The 17,894-nt window shown below is 34.0% G+C and overlaps 1 protein-coding gene across 2 annotated transcripts; it reads left to right on the forward strand.

The window, feature by feature from the left end:
• Positions 1-219: 219 nt before the first annotated feature.
• LOC114376018 (histone-lysine N-methyltransferase SUVR5-like) lies at positions 220-13,764 on the forward strand. 2 transcript variants are annotated; one of them, XM_028333916.1, is made up of 12 exons: positions 220-411; positions 3,793-4,311; positions 4,572-4,874; positions 5,006-5,116; positions 6,462-6,572; positions 7,793-10,600; positions 10,884-11,045; positions 11,516-11,632; positions 11,719-11,822; positions 11,904-12,041; positions 12,408-12,495; positions 12,972-13,764. In XM_028333916.1, exons 2-12 carry the CDS (start codon positions 4,024-4,026, stop codon positions 13,077-13,079), a joined length of 4,338 nt encoding a protein of 1,445 aa, XP_028189717.1. In that variant the 5' UTR covers positions 220-411; positions 3,793-4,023; the 3' UTR covers positions 13,080-13,764. The 2 variants fall into 2 exon arrangements, with proteins under 2 accessions (XP_028189717.1, XP_028189718.1); XM_028333917.1 differs by lacking the exon at positions 220-411 and adding an exon at positions 546-704.
• The last annotated feature ends 4,130 nt before the right edge of the window (positions 13,765-17,894 follow it).

Raw genomic sequence — 17,894 nt, forward strand, 5'->3', positions numbered from 1 at the left:
GGACAAAATCTAAAAATAAAGATAAACTAGGGGACAAAAATAAAATTTTGGCATTTAATTTTAACCCAAACCCAACACTTTGTCTAATTAAATTGTATAAAATCCTTTTTGCTTGTCATGTAATTTGGGCACGGAACCTGATCCCATCCCCTCTTTCTTCCAATATCTAAAACCTAGAACCCCACTTGGTATAAATATATACAAAATTATCAATATGAATATCATCTATCTATCACTAAGCAATAGCCCCAGTGAGTATGTGCGAGGCATCGATTAGGGAAAAAGAAGACACAACATTTTTTCACATAAAAATACCACAAACCAATTTCACTCACCCACCCACCACCCCTCAAATAGACCCAGCAAAATACTCACCTTCGTGCGTAAACTTCCCCCACTCCCATTATTAAGGTACATTACCACTACCACCCCTTTCCTAGTTCTTTTTTATTCTCTGAATTTTGCCTTAGCCAATGTCTATTCAATTTTATGTCACATTTTTTGCAGTCAAATTGGTTATTGTATCTGACCTAGCTCATCCCTTATATGGATATTTTTTTTGTACCTTATGTATTATATAGCAAAAATTAAAAAAAAAAAAATCTTTATAGGTAACAGAAAAAAGACTTACTAGTAATGGCAGGAGGGAAGATCTTACCCCTTTTCGTTCAACGTTTTAAGGAGCACCTCTATTAAGTATCGAGGTTATAATTGATTGATGTCCGTTTTTTATTTTATTTTTACTCGTATGATTCTGCACATCCTTTTCATTCTTGAGACATGCAGTTACATGTTCATCATATTGTAGACTTTGGATTTGGTTAGGGTTTATTAATACCATACCCACAATAATGCAGGGATTTAGGCTAATTTTACTATTGGGTCTTCGTCATTACGGGTTTTGGTGGTGAATGTGATTTGATAAAGATCTAGTACCTTAATCGGGATGTGCCTGTGCTGTTTTGTGCCTGTGAAATCTGACAACTGCTAAGATTTTTCTGAACGTTTTTATGCTGTTGTGGATTTACACTGCTGGGGACTGAGATCATTGATTCCTACCCTAAGTGGTGGAATAACATTTTTTTTTTTTTTGGAGTGGAGGTTTAAGGGTTGGGCATGGAGGGATGAACTAACGTTGCCAGATATAAAATGATGCAATTTTCAATTGCTAGCTTTCTGTTTTGATTCTCGTAATTGCGATAACAAAATCACTATCTTTACTGTTTCTCTTTGCTTGGATTTGTTTTGGGGATTCTTTTTTTGACTCGAATTTTACGAAAAAGATATTCAAATTTGGGCTTCAAGATTAATTATTTCCTTAAGTTTTGATTTAAAAATATTAATGTCTCTGATGCTATTATAGCATGAATCTGCCTGAACTCAGCGTACTTACTTGGAATCATGTCATTTATGGCATTGCGTGTATTAATTCAAATTTCCTTAAAATGAATTCGTTATGGAGTCACGCATGAACTATTATTGCCTTTTCAAAATTCATAAAAGATTCTGATTTTTTTTCTTCAAATGATGCTTAACTTATTAAAGCCTCTAATTCATTAAACGCTTTCTGTGTTCGGGGCATTAATAAAGAAAATTTAGATTCTTCTGTTAGTTCACATTGAATTGAAGCAGGGGTTTGATAAGCCAATGCAGAAAGTTAAGTTGCCACCCTCGGAGGGTCGGGGAGGATAGTGGACCATATATGTTATTTATACAAAGTTTATACTGTTGATTCTCATTATAATTCTTTGCTTTCACATTTTTGTATGATGATAAAACTTATTTTTGAACCATGTTGCATATGTTTATCTTTAACTGATTTGAACTTGTTCATTTTTGTTTTATTAACTCATTAATGTCATTGCCTTATACAGTCATAAAAAGAATTCATAAACAAGTTATTGTAATTAATGAACAAATAATTTTTTTTTTGTACTTACTACTAGTTACATGAAACTCCATCAAGAAATTTAAAGAATCTAGAATGAAATGGAATTGAATTAAATCCTGGACAAAATAAGATGCATTAATTAAGCTCACTTTTAAAGAGTTTGTGCTCATATTTTAACATCAATGAATTTCTTTAAAAATTAATTATTAACAATTATAAAATATTATGACTATGAGGTTTCTTTCCAATCTTAGTCATATGGTTATTAAGCTCACTTTTAAAGAGTTTGTGCTCATATTTTAACATCAGTGAATTTCTTTAAAAATTAATTATTAACAATTATAAAATATTATGACTATGAGGTTTCTTTCCAATCTTAGTCATATGGTTATTAACTTCATCAACTTTCAGGCTGTTGCCTGTTGCCACCATCCTGTGTCTGAGAATAATTTATATGTCAATGGTTATTAACTTCATATACTTACTGATATGCCAAGAGGTTAAGTTCTGTTGTTGATGCTTATTCAAAAACACAATGAAGTGCCTCATATTTCCGTCAAAGTTCAAATAATCTTGCTACTCCACCCTAGAATTAGGGATAGTGATGAATACACATACATGCACACACATGTCCACTGGGCATTCAATTCCTTGATGCACTTTTAGTACTACCAAAATCTGATTCTCCATCAAAACTATCAAGGTCTCCATGGCCCCTGATTTTAGCATGAGGTAGCAAGGTTATGTGATCTCCAATAAAAAAACAAAGGCATTTTTATTTGTGTTCCTGAATAGACATCAGCAACAACAACTAACCAGTAGAAACACTTGTCAATAGATTAAACTGATAATTGCAGATCTAATATATTTTTATATTTGCATTATTGGCAAGGTCATCACGGTCCCTGATTCTAGTATGGACTGCTTTGGAGAAGCAAGGTTATATGAATTTTGATAGGAAAATAGGGCATTTTAATATTAACCAATAGAAATATCTGTCAATAGGTGAAACTAATAATTACTGATTTAATAATCTTGTTGAATTTAGAGGAAATCGGTGCTGCTTCCTAAATTCTAATTCCTATGTAAACTAAATGTATCTAAATGTGATGTATGAACTCGTTTAATGTGTGATATGTGAGCTGCACCTTATTCTAACAATTCTAAACTTGCATTCTTGACTATGTAATCTTGGTTGTCTCCCTGATCTACTGTGAAGTAGCAAGGTTAGTTGAACTTCAATAGAACAGTAAGACATTTTGGCTTATGTGCTCCTGAATAGACATCAAAAACAGAAATTAACATCCAGGCATACCTGCGAGCAGTGTTATCAATGGCGGAAGGCCAAAATTCTGCCATATAAAGAAGCCATTGCGCTTTATGGCACCGCCATGGCAGGCCTTCCCTTCATACATTCCCTATGTTGGTTGACAAAAAATCCATTACGCCATTCCACCATGGCTGCCATTTAACAACACTGCTTGTGAGTAGGTGAAATTAATAATTATCGATCTAATAAATAAGCAATCACATTCTAGTCAGCAATCAACCTTTTCCTTGAAATAGTTATAATGGCAAAGATTCATTGCTTCAATGCTGCCAATTCATTAAGTCCGTACTAGATTGAAACTAAGGTTACTGTCTTGTAAGAATTAAATTGTAGTTGTAGAAACATTGTCTGTTTTTTGTGGGGGTAAGGTTTTGTACATCTAACCTTCCTAGATCCTGAAAATGGCAGGAGCTTTGTGAACTGAGCCATCTTTTTCTTTTTTCTTTTAAATTGACATGCTCTTGCCATGAAGTTTCAATGTTTCTCTTTTTATTCTGAACTTCTTTTGTAAATTACTGTGGCTAAGACTTTGTTGTCTGACTTTTTCATGTAATGACATTTTCTTTAACAGGGTGGTGAGATAAGAGTCATCAGTCATAGCTTGCGTATCATGTACCAAACTCTATTTTAGATTAGTGTTATCAAAGTGCTTCCTTGTTCTGGTGTTCAATATGCTGGGGAATCTGATTGCCCTCAGCAGAGTTCAGGAACAGCATTTGTATACCTGGAACAACCTAATTGTCCAGAAAATGGTGAACAAGTCAACTTTGTAGCTGCTCGATTGAATGAATCATCACATAGGATGCAAGGGCCTCAGATAGAAAGACAAGGTGATTTGTCAACTAATTCAGATTGTCAATGCATTGGAGCTTCATGTTGTGACTGTCAAGTAGATTACCAACATGAATATTGTGGTTTTCATGATTTTGAAGAAGACATGGTAAATGAACCTTTCTTGACATCTGAGAACTCTGTCTCTGTTGTGGATACAATTGAAAGTGAATCACCAAACAACAGTAGGGAAGGAGACTTGTCATGTTCCGAACCCAAGTGGCTAGAGGGAGATGAATCTGTGGCATTGTGGATCAAGGTAACCATAATTCTTTTAATGATGAATGTTTGCTATTCTCCCTACATTGAGATTTTTGGTTGCTCCATGACTCTATCCTAGCTTCATTAATGTTGTCTATGCATTAAACTCTGAATTTGCTACTCTAACTGATCTGGAATGCCTGATCATGAGAAATTATTCATTTAGAAACTTGGAAGGTTTTCACTCTGTTAAAAATGGAAAATCAAAATGCAAGCTTTGCTAATTTTCTATTCTTTATGACTTCTTTGTCTTTTTAGTGGAGAGGGAAGTGGCAGGCTGGTATCCGATGTGCAAGGGCTGACTGGCCGTCATCAACTTTGAAAGCAAAACCAACTCATGACAGAAAGAAATATTTTGTTATATTTTTTCCACACACAAGGATTTATTCTTGGGCGGACATGCTGCTTGTTAGATCAATTAATGAGTATCCCCATCCTATTGCATATAAGACTCATCAGGTGGGATTGAAAATGGTAAAAGACTTAACTGTTGCACGGAGGTTTATAATGCAAAAGCTAGTCGTTGGCATGCTGAACATGGTCGATCAGTTTCATTTTAGTGTATGTGGTGACACTATTTCCTTTTCTACACTCCTTTTCTTGCAGTTTCTCTCTCTCTCTATACACACACACACACACGTACATATACATATATATTCACTTTCTAACTAGAGTTTATTCAATAAATACAGGCTTTGACAGAAACTGCACGTGATGTGAAGGTCTGGAAGGAATTTGCAATGGAGGCTTCTCGTTGTAATGATTATTCCAATTTTGGAAGAATGCTTCTAAAGCTGCATAATGTAAATTTCAATTCCTGATGATAGTATCTTTAACTTTATGATTTCTCAATACTTGTTTTATTAATGTATCGCAGTTGCTTAATATAGTTGTCTGTGTTGATGTTTTTCTGACCCTTGGCATTGTTTTGCTAAAACAGTAAGGAATTATAAATTTTCTAGGAAACTTAAATTGCTAAAATTTGTTTTGTCATAATGTTTGAACCCCTTGTAGCCATTTTTCTCTGTTGGGTTCATACACTGAGTGTCAGAAATATCCAAAAAATTGTCAATCAAATGATGAAATGCTTGTGATTGATTTGCAATGTTTGTCCATTATTATACATTTTTAATTCAATTAAAAGTGAAAAAACTACTTGGAAATATTGTAGTTTTGGAATGTTATGTACAAATAATTAATGGTGAACTGAAAACATTAATTGATACAGTTCCAATGCATTGAAAGTTGTTTTACGATTTGGAGATACGGTAGAAATTGAAAGAATGAAAACTAAGCATTAATCATTCTTTTGTTTATCTTTGGCATGTGAATTTTGTGCAGCATATCTGCTTTGATTAATGCTTTATTTGTTAATTTTTTTATAATGTTACACGATTATAGGCCTCTTATCCTGTTAATTTCAAAGTATATTGTTTTTGCAAGCTTCTGATTATTTTTCTCAGATAGTAATGTTTCTTGTTATGGCATGTTAGAGGATATCAGACCACTTTCCTCCACTCCTTTGTATGACATTCTTCATTGGTCTAAGAGGCTTAGAGCACTTTTATTATCTTGTCGTACAACTAGTCATGAATTACTTTCTACTTTGCTTGATATATTATGCATTTCATAATTCATTATACTATCCTGAAATAAGGAGCATTTTAATTTTTTGCGTCTGTTCTTATATTAGATATGCTTGGCCTTTTCTTACTATATATATATATATATATATATATATATATATATATATATAGAGAGAGAGAGAGAGAGAGAGAGAGAGAGAGAGAGCTTAGCATGATATCTCTTCAATAAAGCACATATCCATTCTTTTTTCCCTTTTAAGATTTCATATCATGTACTTGGCTTAGAATATCTACTTGATAATTTGATCAAGTAAATCAATATTAGATTTGATTGATGGCTGAATTACCAATATACATGTGAAGCTGAATGCTAATACCTACAGTATGCTTAGCATAGACTCTGCAATTTATGTCACTGGAGCTATGCTATCGCTATAAAGTTTTTTAAGTCCTAATATTAATAATTTTCTTTAGATAAATACAACAATGGTTGTTTCCATGATTTTTTTAATATAACTTTCTCCATGTGACTGAAGTAGTTTTACACTTTTTTGCCTTACAGAGCATACTCCAGCACCATATAAATGCTGACTGGTTACAGCATTCTTATCCCTCTTGGGCTGAAAGATGTCAGAGTGCAAATAGCGCTGAATCAGTAGAGCTTCTAAAGGAGGTACAATGTGATTTTGACTACCAATTCATTACAACTAGCATATTTTTGCTCACAAAGATGATAACAGTATAAAAGAATAGAAAATGAAAAGCTTAAAATTTGAGTAGGCAGAGTAGCTAAAGGATGTCTCTGATTTTTTCGCTTGTGTTATCTTGCTCCCTTTCTTTCATTAAGTGCTTTTGATGAAACGACATTCAAGCTCAGCTGATTGCCCAGTCCATAACCCATAATGGAGTTAACAGAAATAGATCTAGAAATTTGGCATTAAAAGGTTTTGATCATAGCCAAAAAAAGGTTTTCATGATTATTTGTTTTTGTTGACATTTTGAATTTGGTAGTATTTTGACCTCCCTTTACTGCCGCTATAAACCAAAATGAGGCATTTTTTATCAAATAAGGATCCACTGTGATTGGTTGTAGGTCCCACTAATTTTATTTGATAAAAATTGTCTTTTTTACTCTAGCATGATTTATTCCTCTTCAGGAGAGGATCCAAATCCAAACTTAGTGAGCCATCCTTCTGCTTCATTTCTGCTGAAAATAAAAAGTTTTTCATTACTGTAGAGTATGCCTAGGTCATTGTCCTCTGTTTGTTTTGTTTATATTACACTAAATTATCTAACTTCTAACTGATAAGTTATAACAAATAAAGAAAAGAAAATTGAAGTCTTCAACCTAAAGAACCCAATAGGCTGACGCCCTATAAAAAAATAACGTAATCAAATAATAAGAAAAATACACTTTTCATAATGTTTTGTCTCCCAGGTTTCAGCAAATCTCCATAAAATATACTGTTTCAAAATATCCATCATTTTGCAGAATAAATTATGTTTGATTTTATTTGTTGATATAGAAAGCCAAACTAATTATTTTTTTCCAACTTTATCCTACCCTCTTGTTATCTCCATTAAATGGAATGCGAAAACATTAATGAAGTGATTTTGTTGTGTTGAGTATTTCAATAGAGGCTAATTCTGTCAGATACATTTAATAACTTCAAATACTGTACTTAGCTGATATAGCCTAATTTATTTTTAGTGCTTTGTAATAATATATGACATAGCTATTGTGGTGCTTCTTTCAAGGTGCTTAGATTGAAATCACATGTCAATTTTTGAATACATGCAATGCAACAATGAATGCACATGCCCTGTTACAAACAATGATCACAATCTTTTGGCTCAATATGTTTGGTTGATTTTATTCCTTTTCTTTTTCAGGAATTATTTGATTCTATTTTGTGGAATGGGGTTAATACTCTCTGGGATGCAGTTGCACCAATGCAACCAACATTAGGTTCTGAATGGAAAACCTGGAAGCAGGATGTAATGAGATGGTTTTCTACACCACCCTCCTTATCAAGCAGCAAAGACACCCGGCAACAGAGTTCTGATGATTTGTACCAAGCAAACCTTCAGGTTTGTAGAAAAAGGCCCAAACTTGAAGTTCGTCGTGCAGATACACATGCTTCACAAGTGGAAATCAAGGACCAAACTATTGCTCTTGAGGCTGACCCTGGCTTCTTTAAGAATCAGGACACATTGAGCACATTAGCAGCTGAGTCTTGCAAACAGGAAGGCGTTAGGGAGGTGTCTGTGGCAACTGCTTCACCTAGTAATTTGGCCAATAAATGGAATGAAATTGTAGTTGAGGCTACCGATTCTGATTTTTTGCATACCAAAGAAATGGAATCAACACCTACAAATGAACTGACTGTTGCAAATTCTGTAGAACCTGGTAGTAAGAATCGACAATGTATAGCTTATATTGAAGCAAAGGGAAGACAGTGTGTGAGATGGGCAAATGATGGTGATGTATACTGTTGTGTACATTTGTCCTCTCGATTTTTGGGCAGCCCAACAAAATCTGAAAAGCCTGTTCCAGTTGATACTCCAATGTGTGAAGGTACAACTGTTCTGGGTACTAGATGTAAGCATCGTGCCCTACCTGGCTCTTTATTCTGTAAGAAACACCGACCACATGCTGAAACAGAGCAGACATCAAATTTACCCCAGAATACACTAAAGAGGAAGCACAAAGAAAATTATACTGGTTCAGAGGACATGTTTGGCAAAGACTTGGTATTGGTAAATCTTGAAAGTCCACTGCAAGTGGATCCAGTGTCATCTATTGGTGCTGATTCTGTACATGGAGAAAGCAACTTTAATGAGAAACCCATGCATTCTGAAAATGATCATAATGCAATGGTGACAATGCACTGTATAGGTTCTCCTCCCTTTGATAAGAAAAATCCTTGTATGGAAGGTCCTAAAAGGTATTGCTTGTACTGTGAAAGTCACCTTCCAAGCTGGCTTAAGCGTGCAAGAAATGGGAAGAGTAGAATAGTATCAAAAGAAGTGTTCACAGGACTTTTGAGGGACTGCAGCTCATGGGAGCAAAAGGTACATCTGCATAAAGCATGTGAACTATTTTACAGGTTATTCAAAAGCATTTTATCATTAAGAAACCCTGTTCCTAAGGATGTCCAATTCCAGTGGGCTTTGACTGAAGCCTCTAAAGATTCCAATGTAGGAGAGTTTTTTACAAAGTTAGTTCACAGTGAAAAGGCAAGAATCAAGTTAATATGGGGATTCAATGATGACATGGATATAACCTCTGTCATGGAAGAACCACCACTCTTGCCATCCACAATTAATGATAACTGTGATGAGGAAAATGCCATCAAATGTAAGATATGCTCTGCAGAATTTCCTGATGACCAAGCACTTGGTAACCATTGGATGGACAGTCATAAAAAGGAAGCACAGTGGCTCTTTAGAGGCTATGCATGTGCCATTTGTCTGGATTCGTTTACTAACAGAAAACTATTGGAAACTCATGTTCAGGAGAGACATCATGTGCAATTTGTTGAACAATGCATGCTTCTCCAATGCATTCCTTGTGGGAGTCATTTTGGAAATACTGATCAATTATGGCAACATGTTTTATCAGTTCACCCTGTTGATTTTAAACCATCAAAAGCTCCTGACCAGCAAACTTTCTCTACTGGCGAAGATTCTCCTGTAAAACATGATCAGGGAAATTCAGTCCCCTTGGAGAATAATTCTGAGAATACAGGTGGTTTACGGAAATTTGTTTGCAGGTTTTGTGGGTTGAAATTTGATTTACTACCTGACCTAGGTCGACATCACCAAGCTGCTCATATGGGGCCAAATCTGGCTAGCAGTCGCCCTGCAAAGAGGGGAGTTCGCTATTATGCATATAGATTAAAATCTGGCAGACTTAGCCGCCCTAGATTTAAAAAAGGTTTGGCAGCAGCATCATACAGGCTTAGAAATAAGGCTAATGCTAATTTAAAGCGAGGCATTCAGGCAACAAACTCACTTGGCACGGGAGGAATAACCATACCACCTCATGTTACTGAAAGTGAAACAACAAATATTGGTAGATTGGCAGAACATCAATGCTCAGCTGTTTCAAAGATTTTGTTTTCTGAGATTCAAAAAACGAAACCTCGGCCCAACAATCTTGACATTTTATCAATTGCTCGCTCTGCTTGCTGCAAAGTTAGTCTTGTAGCCTCACTGGAGGAGAAATATGGAATTTTGCCTGAAAAGCTCTATTTGAAGGCAGCAAAAATTTGCAGTGAGCATAGTATTTTGGTAAATTGGCACCAGGAGGGGTTTATTTGTCCTAGAGGTTGTAATGTATCAATGGATCAAGCTTTGCTCTCTCCGTTAGCATCGCTTCCTAGTAATTCTGTAATGCCCAAATCTGTGAATTTATCTGATCCTGCAAGTGATGAGTGGGAGGTGGATGAATTTCACTGCATCATCAATTCGCGTACCTTAAAATTAGGTTCAGTGCAGAAAGCTGTTATCTTGTGTGATGACATTAGCTTTGGGAAGGAATCAGTTCCAGTGATTTGTGTAGTAGATCAAGAACTTACGCATTCTCTTCATATGAATGGGTGTAATGGACAAAATATAAGCTCTTCTATGCCTTGGGAGACCATTACCTATGTTACAAAGCCAATGCTTGATCAATCCCTTAGTCTTGATTCAGAGGTAGGTCACTGTGACTTGTTCTGTGATCATTTTCTAACCAGAGGGATAAAGAATCTAAAATAGATCATATTTCTACTAAGTTCTTGTAAAATCCTTTTACTTGTATTGAAAAAACTATCTAGAGTCTAGACTGTTAAGTACTCAGGTACACTCATAAATGTTACTCTTCTACATAATACCTTTTTTCTTTTTTGAAATTGTAGGTATAATATATATTTGTTGACAATATACCATTACTTTTAATTGATTTTTAATATTCTTTAGCCTATCTGTTTATTGGCAGAGTCTGCAATTGGGATGTGCCTGCTCATACACTAGTTGCTGTCCTGAAACTTGCGATCATGTATACCTTTTTGGCAATGACTATGATGATGCAAAAGACATATTTGGGAAACCAATGCGTGGCAGGTTCCCATATGATGAGAATGGTCGAATAATCTTGGAGGTAATTTTTTTTTTATCAATTAAAGTGTTCTATACAAAATCTGAGCTAAGAATTAAATTTGGATCTGTTAGGCTTTACTTGGTGATGGTATATCTAGTACTTGCTAAAATATTGAATAATTTTCTCTTTCAGCTTACTTTTACTTGTTTGTTTCTGTTTTTTATGTTCCTTATTTTTATCATTGCAATTTGCAAATATTTTGGTTAGTATTATTATAGCTGCTTTGAATGTGTTGACTTAGCTCTGTTGGCAATACCATGATGTAGGATCTTGTGCTGATTTTGGAGAATTACTTATATAGGATATTTTTAAACATCATTATTGGCTTATTGCATGATGTTGCCTTTGTGTTCCCTTCGTAAATCAGTGTCATATGCAGAAGATTTCTGCCTTTTATTCCTTCTCTATTTCTTTTATTTATTTACAAATTTTCATTTTGTTCCACTCCGGGAATTGTCCTAAAACTGCAGGAAGGTTATCTTGTCTATGAGTGTAATCATATGTGCAGATGCAATAAATCCTGTCCAAACAGAGTATTGCAGAATGGAGTACGAGTCAAATTGGAAGTCTTTAAAACAGAGAAAAAGGTTACTCTTTTTTTTTAAAAAAAATAACTCAAATGGTTCTCAAATCAAAAGGCTTGCTACATTGACTTTTATGATGTGATTTATAGGGATGGGCAGTAAGGGCTGGTGAAGCTATTCTACGTGGCACATTTGTGTGTGAATACATTGGTGAAGTTTTAGATGTGCAAGAGGCACGCAATAGGCGCAAGAGGTTTACATTTCTTCTAGATGTAATTTCTTTTAGATTAATTGATTTTTCCCTTTATACTGACTTGGTCTATATCAATATCAGATATGGTACAGAACATTGCAGTTATTTCTACGACATTGATGCTCGTGTTAATGATATAGGCAGATTGATTGAAGGACAAGCTCAATATGTAATTGATTCTACTAAGTTTGGAAATGTCTCAAGATTCATCAATCATAGGTGAGCATTTTGCTCCTTAACATACTATTTCGCCTAGTGTTGCTTGCAACATGGTTCTTTAATCGATTTTTTGCTACACTATCTGGTTTAAAATTCCAGTTGGTAAAATTTTATGATTTCCTTCCAATGAATTTTCTTCAACCAAACTTGCATTACTGCAAAGCAATTGTATGTCCTGAGTAAGTTTTTGGCGGGGGATTTTGCCTATTCCACCATCCATGAATCCATGCTACTAATGAGCTGTTCAAAATGTCCAGGACTGACAAATGCATAAACTTTTGTGACTAGCAACTATTCTACATTCTGATTTTTACATCCTAAATGTATGTTATGATGGTTTCCTCTAACAATTTATTGTTGTTGTAGCTGCTCACCAAATCTTGTCAATCACCAAGTTATTGTAGAGAGCATGGATTGTGAACGTGCACATATTGGTTTTTATGCAAGTCGAGATGTAAGTACTCTCCTCTATAGGACTATTTCCTTGAAAATAATCCAACATTTATGATGCTTGGCAATTTCTACATGCAAACTTTTTTTTATTTGTTATATGTATGATATATCTGACTGAGTTGTATGAAAGGAGACTCAAGCCAGAGAAAGAAACATGAGATGTGAAAAGAGTGCATCATAAAATATTGATGGTCACAGCTTTATTAGATTGTTGCCTTGCTCTGACAAAGAAAGCAAAAATATAGAAAGGTTGCCTGCCTATTGGCAAATATGTTGTTAGAAATTTGCTTTCCATATTATGGTTGAAGGATGTATTATGGTATGCATGGATATAATGAGCATCACACGACACTCCCATGTTTCATGCTTTGTTTGTGAAGAACATTCAGTCCTGCATGTTATGTTGTGAACAGTGGACAGACTTTCAAGTAGCTTCTTTGTATGCCATGGATTACATTTTTTGTTTCTTGTTGACAGATTACTTTGGGTGAAGAGCTAACGTATGACTATCAGTACGAGCTTATGCCTGGAGAAGGATCTCCTTGTCTTTGCGAATCCTTGAAGTGTAGGGGACGCCTTTATTAGAACCTCAATCTGACTGTTGTTTCAACAATATTTTCTGATTGTCAATTTGGAACACAAATGATCTGCTCAACATTAAAAGATTCCAATGTGGAAAGGCCCAACTCTGAAGGATTCTATACCCATTAGCCTTGATGTCTTCCAACAGATGAGAACAAATCAATCAACCTGAGGCAGGCAGCTTGTAAGGGAGTCAGCTGTAATTTTTTGACTGTATGGTAAATTCACAGGATTTAACTGTGATTTGGATTGTTTGCCATGTACAATATGCCGTTACCCCCCTCTGGTAGAGTAGGCATGTTTTTACAGCTTTGTGCACAATTGTTCTCCTTTCTCTTGCTTTATCCTCCAATTTATCTCTTTAGTGCCTGATGTCATAAAAATAATTTGGCAATCCCTCACTCCTTTTCCAAGTTCCACCCACAAAAGAAATCCCCACAAGAAGTCCAGCCAAAAAAAATATCTGCAGTTAAAGCTGTCTTGATTGGCTATTGTTATGATTTTTCACATTTTTTTTCTCTCCGGATCATGGTTCTCAATTTCCTTCACCAGTGTTTCGGGAATGTAAATATGTTATGTTTTTTAACTTATTCGTTCCTCCTTTTCTTTGCTAAGTAACTTATTCATAGAAATAGCATCGTTGTAAATTGTGTCATTTAAAGATGAGTGCAGCTTTTGCTCGTTTTAATTTATACTAGTACCTTTTATGATATGAATGCCTGAATAAATCACCTTTTATAAATATTGCCTGAATAAATCGGAAATGCACCTAATGTACCTAATATCAATCGAATGTAAACATTCGAACTTAATTCCCATGGTGAATATCTAAAGTGGATACCCTGCTAAAAAAGAAATTTATTTATTTCCTTATAAGTTAGATAATTCAAATCCTTTTATAATACTAATGTTATTCATATACTGATTTTGTATCAGTTTACATTTGTAAAGCTTCCATCATTAAACTATTAAACTATAGCTATTTTTTTTCATAACTTATACGCGTCTGCAATTTGATGGTGCCATCCATGTTGAAACCCTATGAAATGTGCTGCTAACATTATTCTATTAATATAATTCAATAGAAAATGAAGAACAATGCATTCATTTATTTCATTCAAAAGTTAGCATGTTTACAGATATATGATGCATTCAAGATATAAATGTTTTGATATTGAATGGAGTGTGCATGATAAACAAACCTAAGTTAGAATTACTAGGATGGAAGTTTGCTATCTATTCTAGCCCAAAAAAATAACTTGAATTCTAAACCAAGAGGAAATTTAGTTTTGATTTAAGTAAAAGCTGGCTTAAAAACATTAAGGTCTACAGTCCACATACATGGTAACTTAAGTTGAAAAGTTAACCACGCTGTAAATTTAGATAACTGTTGAACGTATTTTAAGTACTAAATGTACTTCTGAAGGACTTTCTTGTTATCTTTTACTTTGAATGGAAGAAATCCAAACATATCTTTAGTGGTTGAGCTCAGAATTTATTTGCTCTCAATTTGAAATTCAAATTAAATGTATATGCTGTGTGCTAATCACCTGGAGTTATGACTTATGACTAACATATTAACATCACTTTTGCCTAGAAAAAGGTTACAGTGACAAGATTTAAGAACAAAAAAGAGGATGTTTTTAGAACATGGTTCTTCTATATGTAATATCATGGAATTTACATCCAATATGCTTCCAGCTTTCTCCCTTACAACTTTATCTTAGATTCCGTGTCCAATATTCTGCTATACCATATATCAAGTCTTCGAGTACAACTTTAAAATACAATAATATCTCACCCACCCCAATAGACCAATTATGCCAATCTGTCTGTTCAGTTTGGATGGGATGATGCAGTTAGTGAGATTAATGATGGTAGGCACGTGAATATTGTGAATAGCAAAAATACCAATCCATGCTGCTTAGAAAAAAAATCACTAACACCAAGAAAGTTGGCTTGGAAATTCCATAAGAGGGGAAAACAGATACAATTTGATACAGTATCAGGGTCACTTAACCCAACAGAGACTTATTGTTCAAAATGGGAATGCCGTTAGTGGGGACACAAACTGAATAACCATGTGGTTGATGCTGCCATCATCTTTTCCTTGACCGTGAGAGCCTAAAGAAGGGTCCAATTGCGCGAGGGCTTTCCAAATCGTCATTCAAGTAAAAGGAACAAGACTGAAGCATAAATTATAATATTCAACTGCTATTAAAATAACATAATGATGATATATTCTATATATATATATATATATAGTTAAAATATAGTACTATATTTCAACTCGAGGTATATGCTATGTGACTGATGTCATGGCATGTCCATTAGGTTTAGTAGTAACTAGCAGACTAAACTATTGCAAGTAGTGTACAAATTATTAGAGAAATCTATATTCAGAGATTCTTCATCATGCATGGATGTCAAAGTTCATTTGCTGAATTTACATCTTAAAATGCATAAAGATAAAATGTGTAAAAAAACAGATATTGAAATTCATGCAAGAGTTTATATACACTGCAGTGTAAAACAAACTAATCACAAATCATGTTAGGAATGACTTTTAAGTTATTTATAATAAAAGTTAACAAGATGATTATACATCACAATATACAAAAACTCTTCACCCTATTTTCTCTTGATACATTATGTACATCATGAAATAGTACTATACAAAGAAAAACAAAAAGAGGGGTCAATCACGTAGTTTTATTTCTCTGATTTTATTTGATTAAATTATTATTATTATTATTTTGTAAAAAGAAGGGACATCATGCAATCTAACTTCCTGAGGTGCTGCTTTCAAAGGCGCAGCATATGTAGAGGAAAGGAACTCATCCATGCAGGAAGTCGGTCAGGGTCAGGGACTGGGGCCCACATTACAGTGCATGTTAATGTCAAACCAATATGTCGGTCACTCTTCATTCGTTCATGTACTAAAAAAATAGTTAACCAATACCTTGTCTCTTTAGGCCTTAGCTCCATGTTTCCCAATTGTTTCTCATGGTGGAGAACTTATAGATTATTATGATTGATGAATGGCCTAGATTCTCCCCTATTGGACATAATTCACTTACATGTTTTTTAATTACAATTTGAGGAATGTTAGCGTCACTCTAACATTTTTTTTAAAGTTTTTCTTTGTGATTGAATAAAATTAATTGAATATTATTAATTTTGTTATGTTTTGCTTTTCATTATAACATAAATTAAAAAAGAGAATCATTAAATAAAAAGTAAAATTTATTAAAAATAATAACTTTTAATAAATTTTAACTAATGATAAATAGAATATTAGAAAGAGATGTGTGAGAGAGAGTCAGTATCATTTCTCATTTAAGATTTATATGATTCATGGTATCCCCTATGAGCTAGTGAGCTGTGCTTAACCTATAAATAGTGCATCAAATTTTGGTACTAATAATACTTTAGGTGGATATAATTAACTGTAATCTCTATAATAAATTGGCGTGTTAGTTGGGCTAAGAACTTTAGAGCACATGGCGGAAGGTTTATTAGTAACATCAAATTTTGGGAGCACTGAATCTTGGGTGGGCCAAAAAGCCAACTATTCCAGGCCAGCAGAGGCCACTTATCATGTGATTGGAATTTCTGAATCCTGATGACGAAAACACGTTTCTATCTTTCTATCCTCTCTTGTATATAAATTAGATGGAATCATTGCAAAGCTCTATGATTGCACTAAAGTCACGGCACACACAGCTATGTGTAAAAGATATCAAAAGAACAAAAGAAAATGTTGAATATCACCCTACCCTCCGTGTTCAGGCCTTTTCCCTATGGAAATTGCTACAGCTGTGAATTTGCTCACTTTTCCCCCCAAAACAAAAGTAAACAGCATCTTCACAATGAAATGTTTCACCGTGGAGCAGCATTTGGCATGTCAATAATGCTTGAGGATAAACTCGCATTCTAGTTCAGGGGTTTCGAGAATGAAAATATGTCTTTGCCATAATTCAATTAAAATAAAAGCTAATAGATTCATATAAATGCTAATACTAACTTGATTTTTTAAGTTTTCATTTAATAAATTTATATTAATGTAATAAAAAGGGAATGCCAGTTAACCACTTTTCTCTGTTTTTTAAAAGTTGTAGTGCTAAAAAAAAAGAGGTAGTAGTACCAATATAAGGTGACAAAATTATTCTTTTTTTTCACTGGATCCTATGAACATAAAAATCCTGCAAATTACTTGAGACTATCAAATTATTATAAAAGAATAAATAACGTTGTCATAAATTTGGCTCAGGTCTAGGTGCACCATTCTTTTGCGATTTCAGTATTAAAAAATCATTGGTGGACATCTAGGTGCTACCTGATATCTAGAAGAAGAAGAAAGAGAGAAGTATGATAAGTGATATGATAGGTGACATCTAGAAGAAGAAAAAGAGAGAAACATGATAAATGATATGATATGATTGAAATAAAAATATATATTAATAAAATGTTATGATAAATAAAAATATTTATATATTATTACTCTTCGTCATTTATTGGTAGCATCAATTTTTGGGTCTTTCTCATTACAATAGTGTAAAATTGGATATTTTCAATAATGATAATAAAAAATATGATTATGATTTTTATGTCTGAACCTCTTTGTAGAGAGTTTGAGCTCAATTTGACAAATTAAGTCCATTCGTTGACTCAATAACCAAAATCAAATAACTAGGTCTTAAAAACATGTATAGAGAATTTTTTGACCGTGGATGAACCTCAATATATGTGGCATTCACTAAAGCATAACAAAAAATTTGTTAGATGTAGCGATCGATTCTAGTAAGGTTTTGCTTA

Source organism: Glycine soja, chromosome 11, assembly GCF_004193775.1.
Source record: "Glycine soja cultivar W05 chromosome 11, ASM419377v2, whole genome shotgun sequence".
Lineage (NCBI taxonomy): Eukaryota > Viridiplantae > Streptophyta > Magnoliopsida > Fabales > Fabaceae > Glycine > Glycine soja.